This window comes from Haemorhous mexicanus, chromosome 6 (genome assembly GCF_027477595.1).
Source record: "Haemorhous mexicanus isolate bHaeMex1 chromosome 6, bHaeMex1.pri, whole genome shotgun sequence".
Classification (NCBI taxonomy): domain Eukaryota; kingdom Metazoa; phylum Chordata; class Aves; order Passeriformes; family Fringillidae; genus Haemorhous; species Haemorhous mexicanus.
This window is the reverse complement of record NC_082346.1, coordinates 26769964-26789023: the sequence shown is the minus strand read 5'-3', so window position 1 is coordinate 26789023 and position 19060 is coordinate 26769964. Positions and strand designations below refer to the sequence as shown.

At 47.6% G+C, this 19060-nt stretch overlaps 1 protein-coding gene and 1 long non-coding RNA gene across 4 annotated transcripts in view; both read left to right on the top strand.

Moving 5' to 3' along the window:
- The first annotated feature begins 1062 nt into the window (after positions 1 to 1062).
- LOC132328947 (uncharacterized) lies at positions 1063 to 8324 on the top strand. The gene is made up of 3 exons (XR_009486922.1): positions 1063 to 1294; positions 3963 to 4093; positions 5989 to 8324. It is a non-coding gene; the product is annotated as an uncharacterized LOC132328947 (long non-coding RNA).
- Positions 8325 to 18876: 10552 nt separating this feature from the next.
- Positions 18877 to 19060, top strand: part of CREB3L1 (cAMP responsive element binding protein 3 like 1) — a 45309-nt gene continuing 45125 nt past the window's right edge. For 2 of the 3 annotated variants that reach the window (XM_059849419.1, XM_059849418.1), the window contains exon 1: positions 18879 to 19060. In XM_059849419.1, the coding sequence (XP_059705402.1) occupies positions 18953 to 19060 (108 nt within the window). In that variant the 5' untranslated portion in view covers positions 18879 to 18952. The other variant, XM_059849420.1, reaches the window with a different exon arrangement.

The window sequence follows — 19060 nt, the reverse complement described above, 5'->3', positions numbered from 1 at the left end:
TCAGCCTCGATGCTTGGCTCAGCACTCATGGAACACATGGTGCAGACACCGGCACAGCCATGGCTACGGCATAGGCACGGGCATGGACACAGCATGGCCACGGCCACAGCCACATTACAGGTACAGACAACGACATGGGCACGGCATGGACAAAGCTACTGCCACAGCTACTACCACGGCATAGTCATGGCTGCAGCATGGCTATGGACAAGGACACTTGTCATGGCCATGGTCACGGCCACAGCCACAGCGTAAGCATGGACAAGGACCTATCACAGACTAAAATGCCATGGCAATTAGCACGGCCATGGCCACAGCACAGGCGCAGGCAAGGACATGGGCATGGCCATGGGCATAGCCACAGGCATAGCAATGGCCAGGGCCACACCACCAAGGCCACATGCACAGACACAGACAGGGGCACAGCCCTGGCACGGACATGGGCACAGCTACGGGCACGGGCACTGGCACAGGCAAGAGCACAGCTACAGCACGGACACTAACACAGACACGGGCGCGGACAGGGGCACGGCGTGCTCAGGGATAAGGATGAGGGTGAGGACGCGGACACAGGACGAGGCAGCAGGACACGGCAGTGCCGCCCGCCTGCCGCCAGGGGGCAGCGCCGCCGCGGGCCGGGCCGCGCGCTGCCCTCACGGCGCCTCGTCAGCGAGCGCGGGGCGGGGCGGGGCTGATGGCGGCCGCGCGGCTGGGGCGCCCGCCGGCCGGGGGGGGATCTCTTCCGTCTTCTTACTCTGCTCCATTGCGGTTTTCTCCTAAGACGAGCAGCAAAAAGTGAGTGGGGTTGAGGTCCAAGAGAGAAGATCAGATCAATTCAAAAGAAAGGAGGAGCGAGAGAGAGGGCAAATAAACAAATACACAGCTTTTCCTGATTTTTCCAGTGGAAATGGGAGTATCTGTAGGACAGGCGAGGCTCTGGCCCACATGCTTCACCAGCGCAGGCGGTGGCGGGTTTCAGAACTAGAACAGTCGTCAGTAGGTTCCAACGCAGCAAGTTCATTTGATTTGATTAAGAGATCAAGTGCAAAGGTCCAACCACCAGTCAGTTTGGGGGGAAAAAGCCCGCAGAAACAGGAGAGAATTGAAGCAATCCATTTCTTTTGATGATAAGGGTGAGATGGCACAAATGTCATCCAAATTGCTGAGCGTATCAGTATTGCCTGTGTTACGCTCACAGGTCAAACGCAGTGTGAAGTACCCAACTGCCAGGGCATCTGGGCTGCGTCCGAAAGACTTGCTGCTCTCTGCTTTCTTAGAGCTAAAAGAAAATTCAGTAAGTTGTGGAGTTGAATGCTTCATCCTCCTCCCTCCCAAGCTTGAAAAGGTGACAGATGTTTCCTCGGGGCCTGTTATTTTAGACACCTCCATGATTTATATATCTCTGCGAGCCTGGTGGGTGGAATTGCATGTCACAGACGAGCTGAAAATAACTTGTATATGCCCATATACAGACTCCGATATCTATTGGCCCATGCAGAAAAACTCCAAATTGAATCACATGATCTGTGCCTGGCAGATGCATTAAGATGTACTGATGGAGCAATGGTGGGTTAAAGTGAAGTTGAAATGCTCAGTGAACAGCACTGCAAGGGCTCTGCAGTAACACTGTGCACAGCAGAACCACCACGGCTAAGCCCTTGTGATTGTTTTGCTAAGATAGGTAGTCACATATAGAGGGAAAATTCATATTTAGAACAATATGCAATTCCCTGTGGGATCATAGAACTGGACAGACTGTCTTTGGCCTCTGCGTGAGAGGTTCAGAAGATACCTGGAAAGGTGGTTCAAAATTTCGTTTGGATGTGTGGGTCCTTCTCACTAGAAGCAGTATTTGGGGAAATTCTGTTATGGGACCTTGGAGTGTCAAGCTATTAACACCTGGTCAGGTGTTTGGGTTAGCCTGATGGGAGAGGCAGAGAAATAAATATGTTACATCCAGGCGTGTCCAGCACTCCAAAAATCTGTTAGGTGGCACTGTGTATGGCACATAGGCACACACTGGGCTGAAAGCCCAGTGTCAATGCTAAGATGTAAGGGAATGTTGTTCTCAGGTGAACTTCTCAAAAGCAGAGGTTTCTGCTTCCCTCCATCTGTAGAACCCAGGGAGTTTCACCCAGCTGCTTATTAAGTTTTCCCCTGAGTGCTGCCTGGCTTCCTCTGGGTACAGCTCAGCACCAGCGTTCTCTGGGAGACAATAATATTTTCCAAGGCTGGGCCATTCACCCATGCCAGCCTCTAGAGAATATGGAGAAGCCGTGCAGAAAAGGCCCTGGGCACACTTGTCCACACCCTGTAGCCCGCAGTAGACATTCACATCCTGCCAAGGTAAACTGTGTGAGCGGTGCGCCTGATTCACAGCCAGGTCTGCAGCAAAAGCACTGAGTGAAGAGTGGCAGAACTTTTAACTCCTTGGGAGGGGCTGAAGACAGAACTCACAGCAGACGACCCAAATTCTTGGCGGGAGCGTGTATCTCACGGGGTTTCCTGCCAGAGTTTCTGCTGTACCACATGTCATCTCTGCACTTAAAGCCTTTTTTTGTTCTGGGAGGTTTTTTGTTGGGTTTGACGGGTTTTTTCCCCCTCAAACAACACCTTCAGGCATTTGTTTCCACTTACCTGAGTGCTTCCCAAACACTGGGCTTAAATTTACTGTTGTCTAGTCCCCTTTGATCACCAATATGTGATGACTCAGATCTGGAGCCTAAACCACTGCTTTTTAGAACTTGTTCAACCTACCTGTCTAATTCCTCCGAGATTATCTGGATTCAGGATGTGCTCCTTTCCCTTTGGTCAAAGCAGCATGACTTCCACTTTTCCCTTGCGTTTTCCTTTTCCCTTGTGTTTTCTGGTTTCACTGTCCCCGTGGTTGTTTGCTATTCCTTTTCCTTCTTTTGAGTCTCTCTGCCACAAAGTGTCGCACAAAGTGATATTTTCAAACACGTGGTAGAGGTAGGTGATAGGGATGTTACTTCTGCTCTCAGAGGTTCCTTTAGAAAAAACCTATTCTTTAAACACCCACAAGGAAAAAAGTGTTTAATTTTTAAGCTGACGAACAAATATTTGTCCACAGTCAAAATGTTTGTGATGAGAATGGTGCTGTGCCCTGAGGGAATTAATTCAGCTATCACTTTCCTGCTCACAAATACCTCAGTCTAGTGATGTCCCATGTTGTATCCCAGTCTGAGACTCATGGCCCCACTCCTTCAGGAGGAAAATACTTGCATCTTTGGAAAACTTGGGTGAAATTTTCAGTGGTACAGCAGGAGTACAACCCAAGGTCTTCTGCTGGTTTACTCTTACCCAATGCAATTTAGACCCCTCTGTCCAAAACTTTGGATGATGTCAGAAGGATAAATGGTACAAAATTGCCATTTTGTCTGGGAAGATGTTGAATCTGTTTGCTCTTGCAATGTCTTGTGTGTGTGGCTGTATGGGAGTGTGGCAACAGGTCCCCTAATCTTCAGCCTGTAGTGGAAAAAATAACATAGAAATGTCATGTAATCGTTTTTTTTTTTAAATTGTGCTGTGTTTTGTGGGATTTTTTGTTTGTTTTTTTTTTTTTAATGCCTCCCAGTTCTCATATACTAGTTGCAGTCCAGGAAACTTTGTGTTTATTAAGCTCTGTGTAAATTTACAGCTCTCTACAGATGTAAAATCAATAGGAGTGATAACAGCAGCAAAGTGCTCAGTCCAGCCCTGGTAATAAACCAAGAGTGCTAATTCCTTGATAAGGTCACTTGCTTCACAGAGGCACCTCCTTTCCATGTGAAAACACAGGGTGCAGCACAGAAGATATTTATGTTCCCTGGCAAGACAGGAGACACTGAAAACATGTAATTTCCAGCAGGTGACAATGGTGGGCAACAACTTGAAGGACTCTTGCAATCTATTGTAGAGGCCTTCATCCCTCCACTGAGTGCTGCAAACATGTTCTCTTCTAGGAAATCAAAATCTTAGCAAACGTCTGGCATCCTTTTTAAACTCTTCTCATGAGAAAGGGGAGTCTCCAGTAACCTGATGGAGTGAGCGAGATTGTATTTCTGGAGGATGAGCAGAGCAGCAAAGATAAAAGGTTTGTGTGGCTGACCCATCTGGACTGTGGTCTCCATCAGTGATGCCACCACTTACAGCCTGGGCAGTTTCTGGGGTTCACTGGGTATGTGTAAGGGACCACACTCCCACCTTTCCCCAGATGTCCTGGTGCTCTCATGGTAGCTCTGCCTGCTCAGGCTACCCCACTTCCATCCAAACAGGCAGGTGGAAGGACTTTGGGCTTTTCACAGCTGGAATTTCACTACCAGGGGTAATAATTGAGTATTTACTATGGAGAAATAGCTTGTATACCCCCTCCACCTCCTACTGTGGTGATTCTCTCAATGCTAGAACTGCTGCAGACAGCTTTGCTTGGCTCCATGCAGTCTGCTCCTCTTCCCTTCCAGGTCCCCTTTAAACATGGTTTAGGGTTTCCAGGTGGCTTACAGCCATTCATCTGGCCTCTGTCATGACCTCCCCTTGGAGTTCTCTTGTAGACCCGAGAACCCAGGATAAATATTCCATCCTGCCTGCCCACCACTGTCAGTGAGCCTGCTGTCATTCGGCTCTGTGGTGGGTCCATAGTGACCTTTGGGCTTTTTCTTTGCCATACTGCTGCAGTAAATCCAATCCATCTGCACATCAGTACCCTTCTGTTTTCTTCTGCCCTCACCTCTGCCTGCTAACGCATCCCTAGGTCCAGTGACCTTGGGCACAGGAAGGATCCTCCTTAAGCCCCTATCCCAAAGGTGGCAACTCCTGCTATTAAATAATAATCATACAGTAATAATCACCAGAGGGCTGGCAGGGACTTTGGGAGATCTCTGAAGCTATTACCCCCTCTCCAAGGTGGAGTCACCCAGGAGCAGAACATGACGTGGGCGTTAAATGCTTGCAGCAATTGGGATGCCGCAGCCTCCCCAGCAGCCCCCTGCGGCCCAGGAGACCATCCTGGAGAAAAAGCACTTTCTTGAGCATAGCAAAAATCCTTCCTCCTGCAAATAAGGCTGATGATTACTTGTCCTTCTTCTGGTAGATCTGGAGTAGAACTGATCATTGTCTGCTTTATAGAACCTTTTCTATAATAACAAAACAGCTTTTAGAGTAACTGAGAAAGAGGCGTTTGCTCACTTGCAAAGTCAGGAAATTCCCTGCCAATGGACATTCTTTGTCAGGGATCCTTTGCCAGCATAGGCTGAGCACTAAGCCCCACAATCTGCATTTTCCTTTTGAATGATTCCCACAAAATAAACCAAATATCACATCCAAGGAGATTTATTACATCCCTTCCAAGGGCGAAGCATTCCTCAGCTACATTCCACTTCTGTCTTTTGTGCTTAGGAAAGGGGAAAAAAATTGCTGTGATGCCTCTGGATCCCACCCCTCCAGGGCTTCTGTCGTTAATAAAGTCAAGCAGCTGGAGCCAGATTTGTCAGACTAGCCCTGAATGGCTGGCTCGCTCCTGCTGCAAGAGCAGCACCATCAGAGCAGCGCTAGGATTCCTGCTTCTGCTGAAATACTAATAAGTCGTGGCACCACGTTTCCTCAGTAAAACCACCTTTTGTTGTTCCCAGTGACACCTTATCCCTGTGGCAGCAGCTTGCCAGAGTGGATCTTCTCGTTTCCTAGCTGCTTTGCCTCTGCATGATGCAAGAGTTTGCAATGCTTTTTGGGAGCTCAGATGTGCTCTCAGAGACTCTGCTTGAAGCAATTGCTCTCTCCAGGCTTTGCAATGAAGCTTTTACCCAGATGTGTAAATGAGGATGTGTATAGAGGGAGGGCAAGGAGGTGAAACCTCTGTTGTGTTATCTGAGCTTAATTAAGTTTCACCCCTAGGCAGTTACTAATTGATTGACCCCAGGATTGTAAAAGGGAGCAAATTTACCAGAGCTCATTAAAAGCAGAGTTTGGAATTTGAATTTTTTTATTTTATAGATGGATACCTTTGACTGATGTCTTGCTGACTGATATTCGTGAAACAAACTCTGTTCAGCAAATGTTGGTAGGTGGATTTGGCTTTTTAAACCCAAATGAGAGAACTGGTGAGTACACAGATGCCTGTTCATCCTCACTGTGTCCCTTGCCAGCATTTATAAGTATTACTTAATTGGAGCTCTAATGCTGCTTTCTGCTCCAGCCAAGGCTGTGCTAACCAGCTTGTTGTCTCTTCCAGCAAGGTATCAAGTACATTTCAGTTTCACAGGCTTCAAAAGCTTTTCACAAAATTGACAAAAAACCCTCCCCAAACCAAAGATGATTAAATGCAGTCACTCTAGGTGTGGGTGAAGCCAACTGTGCAACAACAGAGGGCAACACCCCAGTGCAATGGTGCAGTAAGTGGAGAAGGGGAAAAGATGCTGTGTACAAGGGGAGCTGCAGGAAGAACAAAGGGAGGAGGATTGTCTTTTCCCAAACATCTGGAACGTGGACTGTTTGGAACATTCAGAGATTGTTTCCAATCTGATGGTGTTCACATCTGTCCTACACAATCAAACTCCCATGCAGAGCAGGAGTCACCCGAGTGACAATTGCCTTCTTCTCAAATACATCCAGACACCATTTGCAGGCCTCCTGTCCAAGTACTAGTCTTGACCTTTTGTTGGTGAGGTTTGACACAAAAGGAGCTCATCCTGTCAGGACTGAGACATAACCAGTGTGTGGAAGAGGCTACAGAAAATAAGATATGCAGAACAGTGTGGAATAGATATGCACAGCTGAAGATGTGAAGGATGAAGGAGTCCATTATGAGCACAATGGAAGAGCAGCCACTGCCCAGCTGACAGGCGGCTATTAGAAGGCAAACTTTCACTATCAGCCCAGCAAAAGTTCCTTTATCACTTGGAGTGAATTCACTGCAGCTCCCATCAGCCTTAAAACAATTTCAGATGGGTTTTAAAGCTATTTATATCGTGGAGGGGAAAGTCCTGTTGTGTAGCAAACTCAAAAAGTAGTGTGTGCAACCTGGATGTGAAAAGTTGCAGCATATTTGAAGTTTCCCCTGTCAGCCTGTGAGTTGCTTCCCTTTTTTTCCTTGCAAGGACAGACTGTTGTCCTATTCCCTCCAGCTCATCATCCTCAGAGAAGATGCTTATCTCTCCTGAAGAGATTTCATGCATTCTATGAAGATTTTCAAAAATTTGATGGAACTGTCAGCTGAATACCAACATGGACACCTGTCCTACATGGGTTTCACTGTGAACACATCTCTACAGTTAAGATTGTCTACCCCTGTCCTAGGCTTGTTTGCCTCTAGGCTCTTCAGAGCCCTTCTGAGTTGCTTTTCTGTCTCTTCTGTTTGTAAAATGTTTAACATCTGTGAGCACTTACAGGAAAGTTGCAAGTTTCATGCCATATTTGAAAGTTCCTGGTTTGTTTGGTCTCTGATTTAGGTAGTGGTTCCCAAGAATAAATCTTTAGCTGTAGCTATGAGGAAGAGGGACTGTTACTGTCTCTGTAGTGAAATGACATTTGTTGACAGGAAGGACTGACCTTCCAGGAGAAGATGTTACTGAGGAAAGAGAGGAAGCCAAGTGTCTTCTCTTTGGAGTACATGGATGTTCCCCTTCTGAGTGCACTTGTGACCCTCACAACTGTCTCCCCTACTGTTTGCTCTGTCTGCTTCTTTCTCTTTCTTCTTTTCCTCTCTCCCCAACCACACCCACTATTTAACCATTTAGATATAAAAATAAAAAATAAGAAAACCACCCAACCCACTAGACAGAGGGTTTGCTAAAGAAGGGTAATTTTAAAAGCAAGTCTTTGAGGTCAGTGTATAATTGTACCATTGAGACTATGTGATCTGAGACAAAAATAATCCACTGAGTATCTGGTCAAGAAGGAGAGTGCAGTGAGGGAAGCGTGACTTACATGCAATTGACCAGGCAGCAAAAGACCAGGCAAAACTACTTGCTGGCACCAGAATTAATATTTGTGTAGAATACTGCAAAATATTCTGTCTGTGATGGGATCATTACAGCTGTTGCTCAGGTCACAGCCTCCCTTGGTAAGTGTCAGGAAGCACTGGGTACTTCCTGGAAATGTAATGGTCTTCCACAGAAATAAAAATCTGATGTGAAGTGTATTTATATATTAACTTGCTCATGAGGAACATTTCTGGTTTGATGTGGAGTTTAGGGTGCTGAGGCTTTTTAACAATTCTCCATTTTCAAACCCCTGTTTCAGTGCTTTATGAAAACCTGAATTCTGCAAAGGATTCACAGGACTGTAAGCCATGCTCTCGGAATAAAGAAGGATGTTTTCACTCCTATAAATATCAGTTCCTTTCTTTGCAATTCCTTCTCAGTTATAAGTGACAGCAGTAAGTTATGTGGGCCATTCATATAATGTATTTTACCAGTACTTCTTTTAGTGCATTTTAAAGGAAGAAGTGAACCTGCTAAGTGCCCAAATATCTCTGCTGTCTGTTAGTCCTGAGAGCACAGTACAGGGGGTAGGAGGACCACACCACAGTGCTTTGTTTTGTTTATTGTTCTGGCAGAGACAGTGGCAGCCCCCATCACTTAGAAATAATGATTCCCAAACTGGGGCAAAACACTAACTTTACAGAGAATTGTGATTTTCCTGGCTTCAGAGGTGGCTCGGTGACACCAAGCAGACTTTCATCTCTCTTGTTCCTGAGTTACTTTCACACTATCCAAGATAAAAGCACCATAAAAATCAGTTTTATTGTGAAAGAAGTTAAATTTGAGAGATGGGAGTACTCATGTACATTGATGCCAGTGGCTGGGAGTGTAGAGTTTTACCTGAACTGATGCTGCTGGTGTTTCCACTCCAAGGTGTCCAGCCATGAACTTTCCAAGATTTCACTGCAGTTCAATATTTTCCTTTCTCAAACCACTGTCTGTGCATGAAAGGATTTATTTTTAATCAGAGGCCAGTGCTGGTTGCAGGGGTCTTTACTTTGTGACCTTCAATTCTGTTTCTAGGAGGAGACAGTGGGTTTCAGTACCTTCTTGCTGTGGCTGTTTCTGGGCAAGCCCTTCCCAGAACAGATGCCACTGATTCAGGAGGTCTTGCTGCCTCCCCTTTATTTAAATGCTGGTTACACAGCTCCGCCAGGATCCATTGCTGCTGTAAACCACGTTCAAGGGATAAGCAATTTAGGGTTTGGAGTCATTGTAGACCAGCCCTGGAGACCTCATGCAATTGTTTTTCATCCTTCTTACACCCACAGTTCTGCTAGATTAGAGTTACTGCACATTCTAGACGCTCTCTGACTTGAATTTGAGTTGGGAAAGACACACAAAAAAGAAATTTGTGTTGTAAATTAGATTTCTCAGATTTCAGTGATTTGTCATGGTAATGTGGCTCAATCTATGCAGTCATAGAAACATTTCACAAGTTCAAACTCTTCTGATGCTATTAACTTCACCAGTGTGCAGGGTGCAGCGACTGTAGGAGGTAAGGTTAATTTCAAATCATCTGTGGTAGAAAAAAGACATGGCACCCCACATGGGAAAGCATTAAACCTACAAAATGAGGATTAAGCTAGAAAGCATTCCCCAGCCCTAGAGATCTATTTGGGAAGACTGGATTCTTGGCTCAATTGTTTTGTGCCCTTTCCTGCCCCTGTACAAGTCCAACAGGGTATATGCTGCCTCTTGGTGCAGCTCAGGTCAGTGGGACAGCACTCAAACACTTTCCTGTGTGCATTGTGCTTGCCCACAAGCCAAACCAAAAACTGTAATTCAGAACTCACTCAATGGGGCGATCTAAAAATAATAGGATTAAAACCAGTAAATGATGGTTTCCTAGGTTCGCCTGCCTATGTCGGAGCCAGCAGGGCGCATTTTCAGCCAGTTCCCTGCAACTGTCAGAAGTCACCTAAGAGCAGGGAAGGCTTACCAGGAAGAAGTTTCCACATTTCCAGGACTTGAGGTGCCCAGGCTTTGAGAAAGTTGCTAAATGTTCTGAGATACTTGGAGCAAGGAAGATCTGGCAACTCTGTTAGCCCTGTTTGCCACACAAACCAGAATATCTCATTTCTGTAGTACCTCTTTTCCTAGAAAAACTGACTGCTCACGACTTGGATGGGTGATCTCTTCAATGGGTAAAAAACTGGCTGCATGGCCAGACCCAGAGAATTGTGGTGTACGGAGCTAAATCCATTTGGCATCTGGTTGCTAGCTGTGCTCCCCAGGCTCAGTTTTGGGATTGGTCCTGTTTAACAGCTTTATTGATGACTTGGACATTGGGATTGATGGCACCCTCAGTAAATTTGCAGAAGACACTAAGTTGTGTGGGAGTGTTGATCTGATTTGAGGGTAGGAAGTCTCTGCAGAGGGATCTGGACAGGCTCAATCAACGGACCGAGGACAACTGCATGAGGTTCAATAAGGCAAAGTGCTGGGTCCTGCACTTGGGTCACAACAACCCCAAGCAGCACTACAGGCTTGAAGAAGAGTAGCTGTAAAACTGCCCAGCAGAAAAGGACTTGGGAGTGCTGGTCAGCCGTGGCTGAACATGATCCAGGATGTGTCCAGGTGGCCAAGAATACCAATGGCATCCTGACCTGTATCAATGATAGTGTAGCCAGCAGGACCAGGGCAGTGATCTCCCCTCTGTAGTCAGTACTGGTGAGGCCACACCTCAAGTGCTGCATCCAGTTTTGGGCCCCTCACTTTAAAAGTGACATTGAGGTGCTGTCCAAGTAGAGAGACTGATTTCTTCTACCATGCCTGCAGTGAAAGACCCAGAGGAAATGGCCTTAAGTTGAGACAGGAGAGATTCAGATTAAGTATTAGAAAAATTTCATTGTTATGGTGGTCAGACATTGGAATAGATTGCCCAGGGAGGTGGTGAAATCACCATCCCTGAAGGTGTTTAAGAGGCATCTGGACCTGTTCTGGGTGATATGGTTTAGTAGTTTAAGGGTTACTGTGATACTGCTGGGTGGATATTAGGACCTGGTTATCTTAAAGTTCTCTTCCAGCTTTGATGGTTGTATAATCAGTGGATGTTAGAGATGCGCCGGTGCAGAGCCACAGGCAAGGAGTTCTTGAGCACTTCAAAGAGCCTCTTTCTTAGCGATGCTGCCTTTGGTCATGTTTCATGCTTCATGTTTTAGGCTGCTGCTATACTCAAGTTCTTGATGAATAAAAGCTGTACAGGAAATGGCAGCACCAAAGGGACCTGCTCAGTATGCCAAGGTGACACAGGTACTCTGGGACAGAGGACCCAGAGGCTCTACTGCCTTGCCTTACTGTGCCTTACTTGGCTAACCTATCTACCCCACAGTCAGCTGCAGAAACCACATCTCTCCCCACTTCTGTTTCCTTGCTGGGCATCTCTCTACCAGTCATGGGGGATTTATCAATGGGTCTTAACAGAAGGCAGCTGATAATTTTTATTTCTTTATTTCAGATCTCAGTCCATGCACGAAGAGCATGCCACATTTGGCAGCAGCTGTATGAGACTTTTTGATCCAGGTAGTCCCTCCCCTCCTTTTTTCAAGTTGAGAAAGTCACACTAGGGGCAACTTCATTCACCAGGGCTTCCCCCAAAGGAGTTCTTGCTATGCAAGAGGGCAGTTGGGTGGCCCAGGTGAGCTCTCCTGAGGCTGAGAGCAGCAAGGCCAGTTCCCAGGAACAGCTGCATGCCCAAGTGGCATGGACAGTGCCAGCCTCACCTGGATTTCCTGCATCCTGCTCCAGCCCCATGCACTGCTTGGGCAGGGAGAGGAGGGCAGGGGAGTTCGCTGCCAAGAGTGACACGTCTGTGTGAGCCTGACAGCATCTGTTGCCATGGCAATGCATATTTGAGCCTGAGCCGAGTTGCATCTTCCCTGAAGTTGTGAATTGAGCTTAGCTTTATTTATTTAAAACCAACCATAACAAGTGAAAGAAAGACAAGGGACACATTACAAATCCCCTTGCACAGGACGTAGCCAAATGAGTCAGAGGCACTGCAGGCTTTAATCAGCCCACCTGACGTCAAACCTCTCCATCAGAGGAAAGTGCCGCCTGGAAATGTCAACATGCCCAAATGGAAAGGCCAGAAGGTAAATCTTTTCCTGTGCTCACTCACTGAGTAGGAAAGAACAATTAAAATTCAGCCAGTTCCCTAGACACATCTTAATAGCACTCTGATTGAACATTTTTCTCCTCTTGGACCTCTCCCATCCCTTCTGTTAGCTACCTGGGGACAAGGCCTATTAGTTTGAATGATCTTTCTAATGTAGCATCACACCCAGATCCTGCAAGAACAAGGTGCTATTACCAGCAACAAAAAAGGGCTCTGTAGGAAAATTTTGTCACTGAAGTGACCTCTCCCACAAACACTGAGTTTACCATGCCATGACAGTGGTTCTCAGTTTCACACATGTGAATGCCCAGGGGTAAAAAGAGCAACTTAGCTAGGACCTATGCCATTTGTCAACAGAAAGTTGGAATGAGGAAGAAAAGCAGCAGGAATTAGATCATTTTTTTGCCAGAGGTGTCAGCCACCTGAGGGAAGGTCAACACCAAGCCTGACAGATGCACCACAGCAATAGGAAATGATCATAGCCTGTAACAGATGCATGACCTACTGGGAAGAAAAAACCTCTTGCATCCTTTGTAAAAAAACTCAAACTCTGGGCCCCTGTAATATATACAAGGTAAGAAGGAACCCCCAGCTTTGAGTACAAGAAGCCTGTTCTTGGGTGTATTTCTTAAACTAGGTGTACAAAAAGGAGAGGGGTCAGTCAAGGACACCTACAGTTTTATATGCCCCTTTGACAAACATCCAGCTAGGAAGACTAGGAAAACCATCCATTCCCAGCCCACTGGTGTTTGCCAGGGGTGACAAAGGGACACATGCAGACATCAGGGAAAACAAGCACCCAGAGAAGAAGGAAGGAAGGAAGAATGTAAGTGCAAACCGCACCACTTAAAAGCAGGGCAGCATTCCAGTTCCTCCAAAGTGCTCCCCACACCCAGCACTGTACTGCAGCCAACCTGGTGGGCTTCTGATCTTCCCAAAGCACTTAACACTTCTCCCCCTTTTATTTTTGTCCTAAATGTGTTTTGCTTTGGTGGCTGCTCCTGGCTATGTGCCTGAGACTTTACACTGGAGTTGCTTTTCTCTAGGAGATGTCTGTAATGAAGGTTTCTTCCACCGTGTTCTCTTCCCCCTGTAGTGAAAGTCTGTAATTACCACTGAGGGGTGAGGCAGACAGCGCTGAAACAATGTCATTTGAACGGGGGTGAGACATGCCTGAATTGCCGGGTAGTGCTTTTCTCCTCACAGGATTTCTTGTGGATCTGGACCTCACTTTTAACCCTTGGCAGTACAGGGAACATCGTCCTCCCACTCCCCTGACCAGCCTGTGTGTGCTGTATCTACATGGTTCTGACCAGGGCAGATTCTGTTGGATTAGCCAAGATGTTAGAGTCCAACTTCTCTACCATGCTTGAGGGGTCAAGTGGCACAAATCTGCATGGATTGCTCTCTAGTCTTTCATAACCATCCCAGGGGGTAACTGGGAGTTTGGAGTTGACTCAATATGGCACATACAGTGTGTCAAAGCAGAGTTGTTGCCATCCCTTGCCCTGACTCATCCAGTCCTGTTCCAGCAGCTCTTCAGCTGCCTCCTGTACCAAAGCCATTTTCTTCCCACTCCTTGATGCAAGGTATCTTCTTGGGGTAAAATTCAGAGTGTGCAGCTCATCATCCTTCCTAGGGAAAGATCTGAGTTGAAGGAAATGGTTAGGAGAAAAGAGGCGATATATTCCCCTAAGAATGACTCTTCAGGTTGTCTCCAGCCCTGTGAAGTCTACCTGGATCCCTTCTGCAAGCACATCTTGCAACCATGAAGGCTAAAAACCTAGTAAATAAAAAGTAGTGCATAGGAAGCAGAGGCGGCCATCCTCTTCTGCTGTCCTGCAGCTTCCCATTCACATAGTGTCTTCAAATGCTAACAAACTGCTGGAAGGAGATGCCCTCATATTGAAGTTACTCTGCACCCAGTCAGCCTGAAAGTTGTCTAATTCCCCAAGGAGATTGCCAGCCTATGCTCTTTCTGAGGTATAGAGCAGGAAGGGGAGACTGTGTGTGACAAGGCAAAGTCTTAGCTTGCCATGAAGAAATGAGGGAATTACAAAGAGATTTTTCCTCCTATATCAGTTACTTGCCAAGTGGTGAGTTTTCGTTTCTTATATTTTGTTACAGTACCCATTTACTATTTGGGGGCTTTGCTTTCTGTCATACTGGCAGAAAGACATACAGCCACAGGCAGCTCAGCCACATTCCCAGGAGACTAAAGGGGTTCTGTGAAGGGGTGTTCCTAGGGTCCAGTGTCTTGTACTCAAGGCTTTCCTTTCCCTAGGTTTTTCCTCCTTCCTTGTCTGCCACTCTCTCCTTGTTTGCAAGGCTGATGTAAATCTATCCCAGGGCCCCAGGTTTACCCCAGAAAGAATAATAATTGCAGTGCTGAGCTCTGTGGCTTCCCTTTCATTCCCCACATAGCATTAGGGTGCTCATTGAAACCACAGCATTCATGGATCCTTGCCATATGCAAACATGCAATTAATATGCTCTTCACTTTCCCCTCTACTTCCTAAGCAATGGGGGGGGAAGCACAAGTTGTGGTGCGCATTTCCGTATGACACACACGTGTCTGCACTTCTCTGCAGTGCTGCAGCATGGCTCACGCCTACCTGGATTTGGTGGTCATTAAAGAAGTGTGTGTCTGCTTGCAGGCAGACATTTAATTTGATGTCCTGTGTAGCTGCACACAAAGCAATATGCAGAACACAATTCATTCCCTCTTTCAGTTGTGGTGGCAGATCTATGAACACCCTTTTTTCACAGGTGTTACCCCCTTCTCTGGTTTTAGCAGTGAGCTGCAATGGGCAGTGATCTCTGCACTGGCTGCCCTCCCTGTCCCACTGCTGTTTGCTGGTGGTGGGAACAGGTGTGCTGGGTACCTGGCTGGGAGTGCACACAGCAGAAAGAAGGAAATGGAAAGCAGCTGATGCTGGCTGGAGAGAGAAATGTGTGTGCAAGCGAGAGTTTAAACCAGCCGCTGGAAGGAAATCCAAAGGAAGACACATTTCCTGGATGAGGCAAGGCTGTGGATCAGAGGGCAAAGAAAGGCTCCAGTGATTACAAGTCCTTCCTCAAAAGTTACCTGTTGCTAGAGAATGTTTTGCTGTATCACTCTCTATCTTGACTTTTTCCTAGGTTTTTAATTGCTCCCATAAAAACCTAAATGAAGAAATCACAGCCAAAGTGTTGGATATGTAACTACTTGTGCCATCACATACAACCTGACTCCTAAGAGCCTGTCTGGGGACTGTAGTACCTCTTCTTTGAACTAGGCTGAAAGTTCCATTTCCATCCTTACCTTGTTCTCAGTGGGCCTTCAGGAGCAGAGGAGACCTATAATGCAGCAGTTGCTCCCTCTGCCCGTGGTGCACAAAACAGTGAGCAAAACCCCACCAAAGCAATATATGGAGAAGAAATCAAATCCAGAGAAAAGACAAAGTGAAATGAAGGCAAGACTGTTGCAAAGAGCTACTGAAGAGCCCAAGTATGGAGTCTGCGTGACTCCAGAAAACCTTCATGGCTAGGAAGACATGCTGTGGCAGAAACTGTATATTCCATCCATATGAACACCAGTGCTGGAAAAATAAATAGGACAAATGGTATCTTTCACAGACTTGAAGTAAAAGCTTGCCTTTGGTGGCAGTCCTAAAGAGCCAGCCTGACCTCCAAAGCAAAGCAGTTCTAACAGCATGAATCATTCCCATACCAGCTGTCCAGGCTGCAAACACTACGCAGATGACCCTTCCTGTAAAAACAGAGCCTGCATGCAGCAGACCAAAAATCACCGACATTTCACCCGACATTCCTCAAGAAACACTCATCCTTGAAAAGTCTGTGAAACCGCCTGGCACAGTCCTGGGCGGGGAAACCAAAAGCTTCAGCTTGGCTTGTAGCCAAATGGCCTTGATTGCTGTCCACATGTTCAAGCCCAGGGCTTGCTTACCTTGTCTTGTGTGTCCTGCTCACAACAATGCAGGGTGAAGGCAAAGCAAATGCAAACTGATACGATGAGAGACTTGCAGTTCTCACTCTATGGACATAAAGGCAAGCAGTGGAAGCAGGACCAGGCAGGATGGAGCACAGGAGAGCAGGATCCCTTTCTTCTGAGAAATGGACTGATGATTCACTTCTCAGGAGTGATAAAATTAGCTTGGTTGGTCATACATGTGTATTTGCAGTACCAAATATTGTGAGGCCAGGAAGAATTACCTGTTGTCAGTTTGACTTGTTCAGCCTGAACATACTTGATTGCTATTCAATCTCCTGCTGTAATCAGATTGCAAATAAGTCTAAGTATAAAATCAGAGAAAACTGGGCTGAGAAGGAATTTGAATGATCATGAAATTCAGCCCCTGCCCCAATGTTGCTTCCTGCTCTGCTGTATCTATGTCCCAAGAGACAGCTGCAGAACTTGGTTTTAAAGATGCTCTAGTAAGGGTGATGCATCATTCAAGTGTTGCAATCGCTGCAGTCCCCAGGCCTCTGCTTCAGCAGTGCCACTCAGCCTGTTGTTTTCCCCCTTTGCCACAGGCACCCATGGCCAGCTGCAGCAGCACATCTGAGTTTTTCTGAATTGCAATCACCTTCCCTAACCCATCAACAATTTACCTGTCTCCAGGTCTCTTCCGGAGCGCAAAACTCCTTGCCTGCCAAAATAATTCTCCTTTTTGGCTCCAGAGGGTCAGTAGCAACACCTTCTGACCACCTAGATGACATTTCCATTGCCTTTAGTGAACTGCACTCATGCCTGACCTAAGCAAAGCGTCCATTTCAAAGCTCTACACAAATGCTAGGGATGGGGGCTCCCATCAGAGCTCTCCAAGATGGGACAGAGCAGCTTTCCTGTTCAACATCAAAACGGGATATTTGTTATGATTCCTCCTTGCCTGCAAAGGTGCAGCAGTGATAGGCAGAGAAGCTGCTTCTGGACAGTTACACTCAGTACTAAAAGCGCTGAATAGAAGCAGGGTTTCAGAACAGGCAATGTCTTTTTTTTTTTTTTTCTGGGATATTTTAATCTCCAGAATGGATTTCACAGCTCCTATCTGACTCTGCCAAAGCATTTTCCCTTCAGAGAACAGACAAACAAGTGAGGTTTACTTTGCTTGACCTTTTCTGATGACACTGCCACCCATGCTGTGCAAACCGTAGCTGACACCATCTGAGCTTCCTTGGCCTGAGGATAAATACAGTGTGTATCCTGAGAAGAGGCTTCCTTGTGTTAGCTTGGGTGAGGCACTGAACCAGAAGCTCTTGGTTTCACCAGTGAGTCTTCATAGTTAGGGAAGCGATATCTGTGTTTGGTTAGTGGCAGGAGAGGAAGCTGCCCCTGCTGTGGCTCTGTCCATGCTCTGTGACCCTGGCTGTCACTCCATTGCTATGGCAGGATTTGGTCTGTCTATTCCTTGCAGCTGAGAGCCCTGCTGACTGGGATGTTAAAGGAAAGACATCTTCCCTCTTACTTAGAGACAGGTTTACTTCTTGTTGAAGGGTCTGGATGTATTTCTTCTTCCCATCTTAGAGTGGCAAAGGTTTTTGTGTTTCCCCATTTAAACCTACTGGCATCCACATTAACAAAGAAGTTTCTTTACCATTTAGGAAGTAAGAACAGCATTATTTTCTCAGCACAACTCCATCCTGGTTGAATTTATGTCTCTGACCTTTTACCCAAAGGCTCTTTACACTTGACTGAAACATAAGGTAAAAGTAAATGTAACTGAAAGAGTTCATTGTGTGTGTAAGTATAAAGGCTTTTGTGTGCAGGATGTGGCTGCTTGTGCAACCAGCAGCCAAGGAGCACCTTGGGTTGTGCTGTTACTTCTGACAGCCATGGGGAATGTGGAGCAAGAGCTTGGATGGATGAAAACCGTGTGTCCACTTCAAGCACAGGCTCCAGCCAGCTTCAGATCAGCACTTCTTTGCCAGAACCCTCACCACTGACAACTTCTGGCCAGGTTTCCCCCAGGAGAGATGCAGTGCTATCTTTGGGGTTTTTCTCCAGATGCCTGTGACCAAGAAAGCCCCTCCTTGGAGCTGGGACTCCAGTCTGTTCTCTGGAGCCATGGAAATGGGGACAGATTAATAAAACACCAGGGCTTCTTCAATGGGATTATTATAAGTGGTTTTCTTGATTGTTGGTTGGAGTAATGATCAGAGAGGAGAGGGATCCATAATCCTATTTATCTGATACCGTATAATCTTCCTGAAGCTCTTTAATAGTGCCCAGCTCTTTAATTACAGAGCAGCCACATGTGCTGCTGCAGCCAGGCCTACCTGCAAGCCCTCTGCGGGGAGCGGGGGCAAGGAGACCTCCCTGCCGGCTGCTCTTCAGGCTCCGACCCCGCGCTTTCCCGGCGCTGCTCCCCGAGGGATGCGGAGGAGCCACCAAAGCCGGCCGGCCGGCCGGCTGCTGAAAGGAGAGTTTGTTCAGTTCGTCAAACTGACACGGCTCTGCCGGGGACCAGCAGCGCCCTCGGGTCCCTGCGCAGCGCCAGGAGGAGCACAGGGGCCCCGGGCAGCCACCGGCCTCGCCCCGCCCGGCGGTGCGGGGGCTGCCCGGGAGGCGGGGGCGCTGCCTCGAGGGGGTGTCTGCGCGGGAAGTCCCGCCCCGGCGGCTCCCGGAGAGCGGCGGGGGCGTGCCGGGGCCGCCCGCCGGCCCCTCGGCAGCGGGGCACTGACAGCCGGCCTGAGCGGCACCGGCGCGGCGCTCCGCTCCCGTGCCCGCCCGGCGGTCGCTGCCGCCCCGCCGCTCATGGGCCGCCGCCGCCGGGGGGCGGACGGGAGCGTGCGGCCGCAGTGAGCCCGGCCGGCCGAGCGCGGGGGGCGGCCGAGCCCCGGCGCCGCGGGCACCATGGACAGTATCCTGGAGCCCTTCCCCGCCGAGCGGCTCTTCCCCGCCGCCGGCACCGGCTTCCTCGACTTCGGCGACTTCAGCGAGGCGGACTTTCTCAGCAATGTG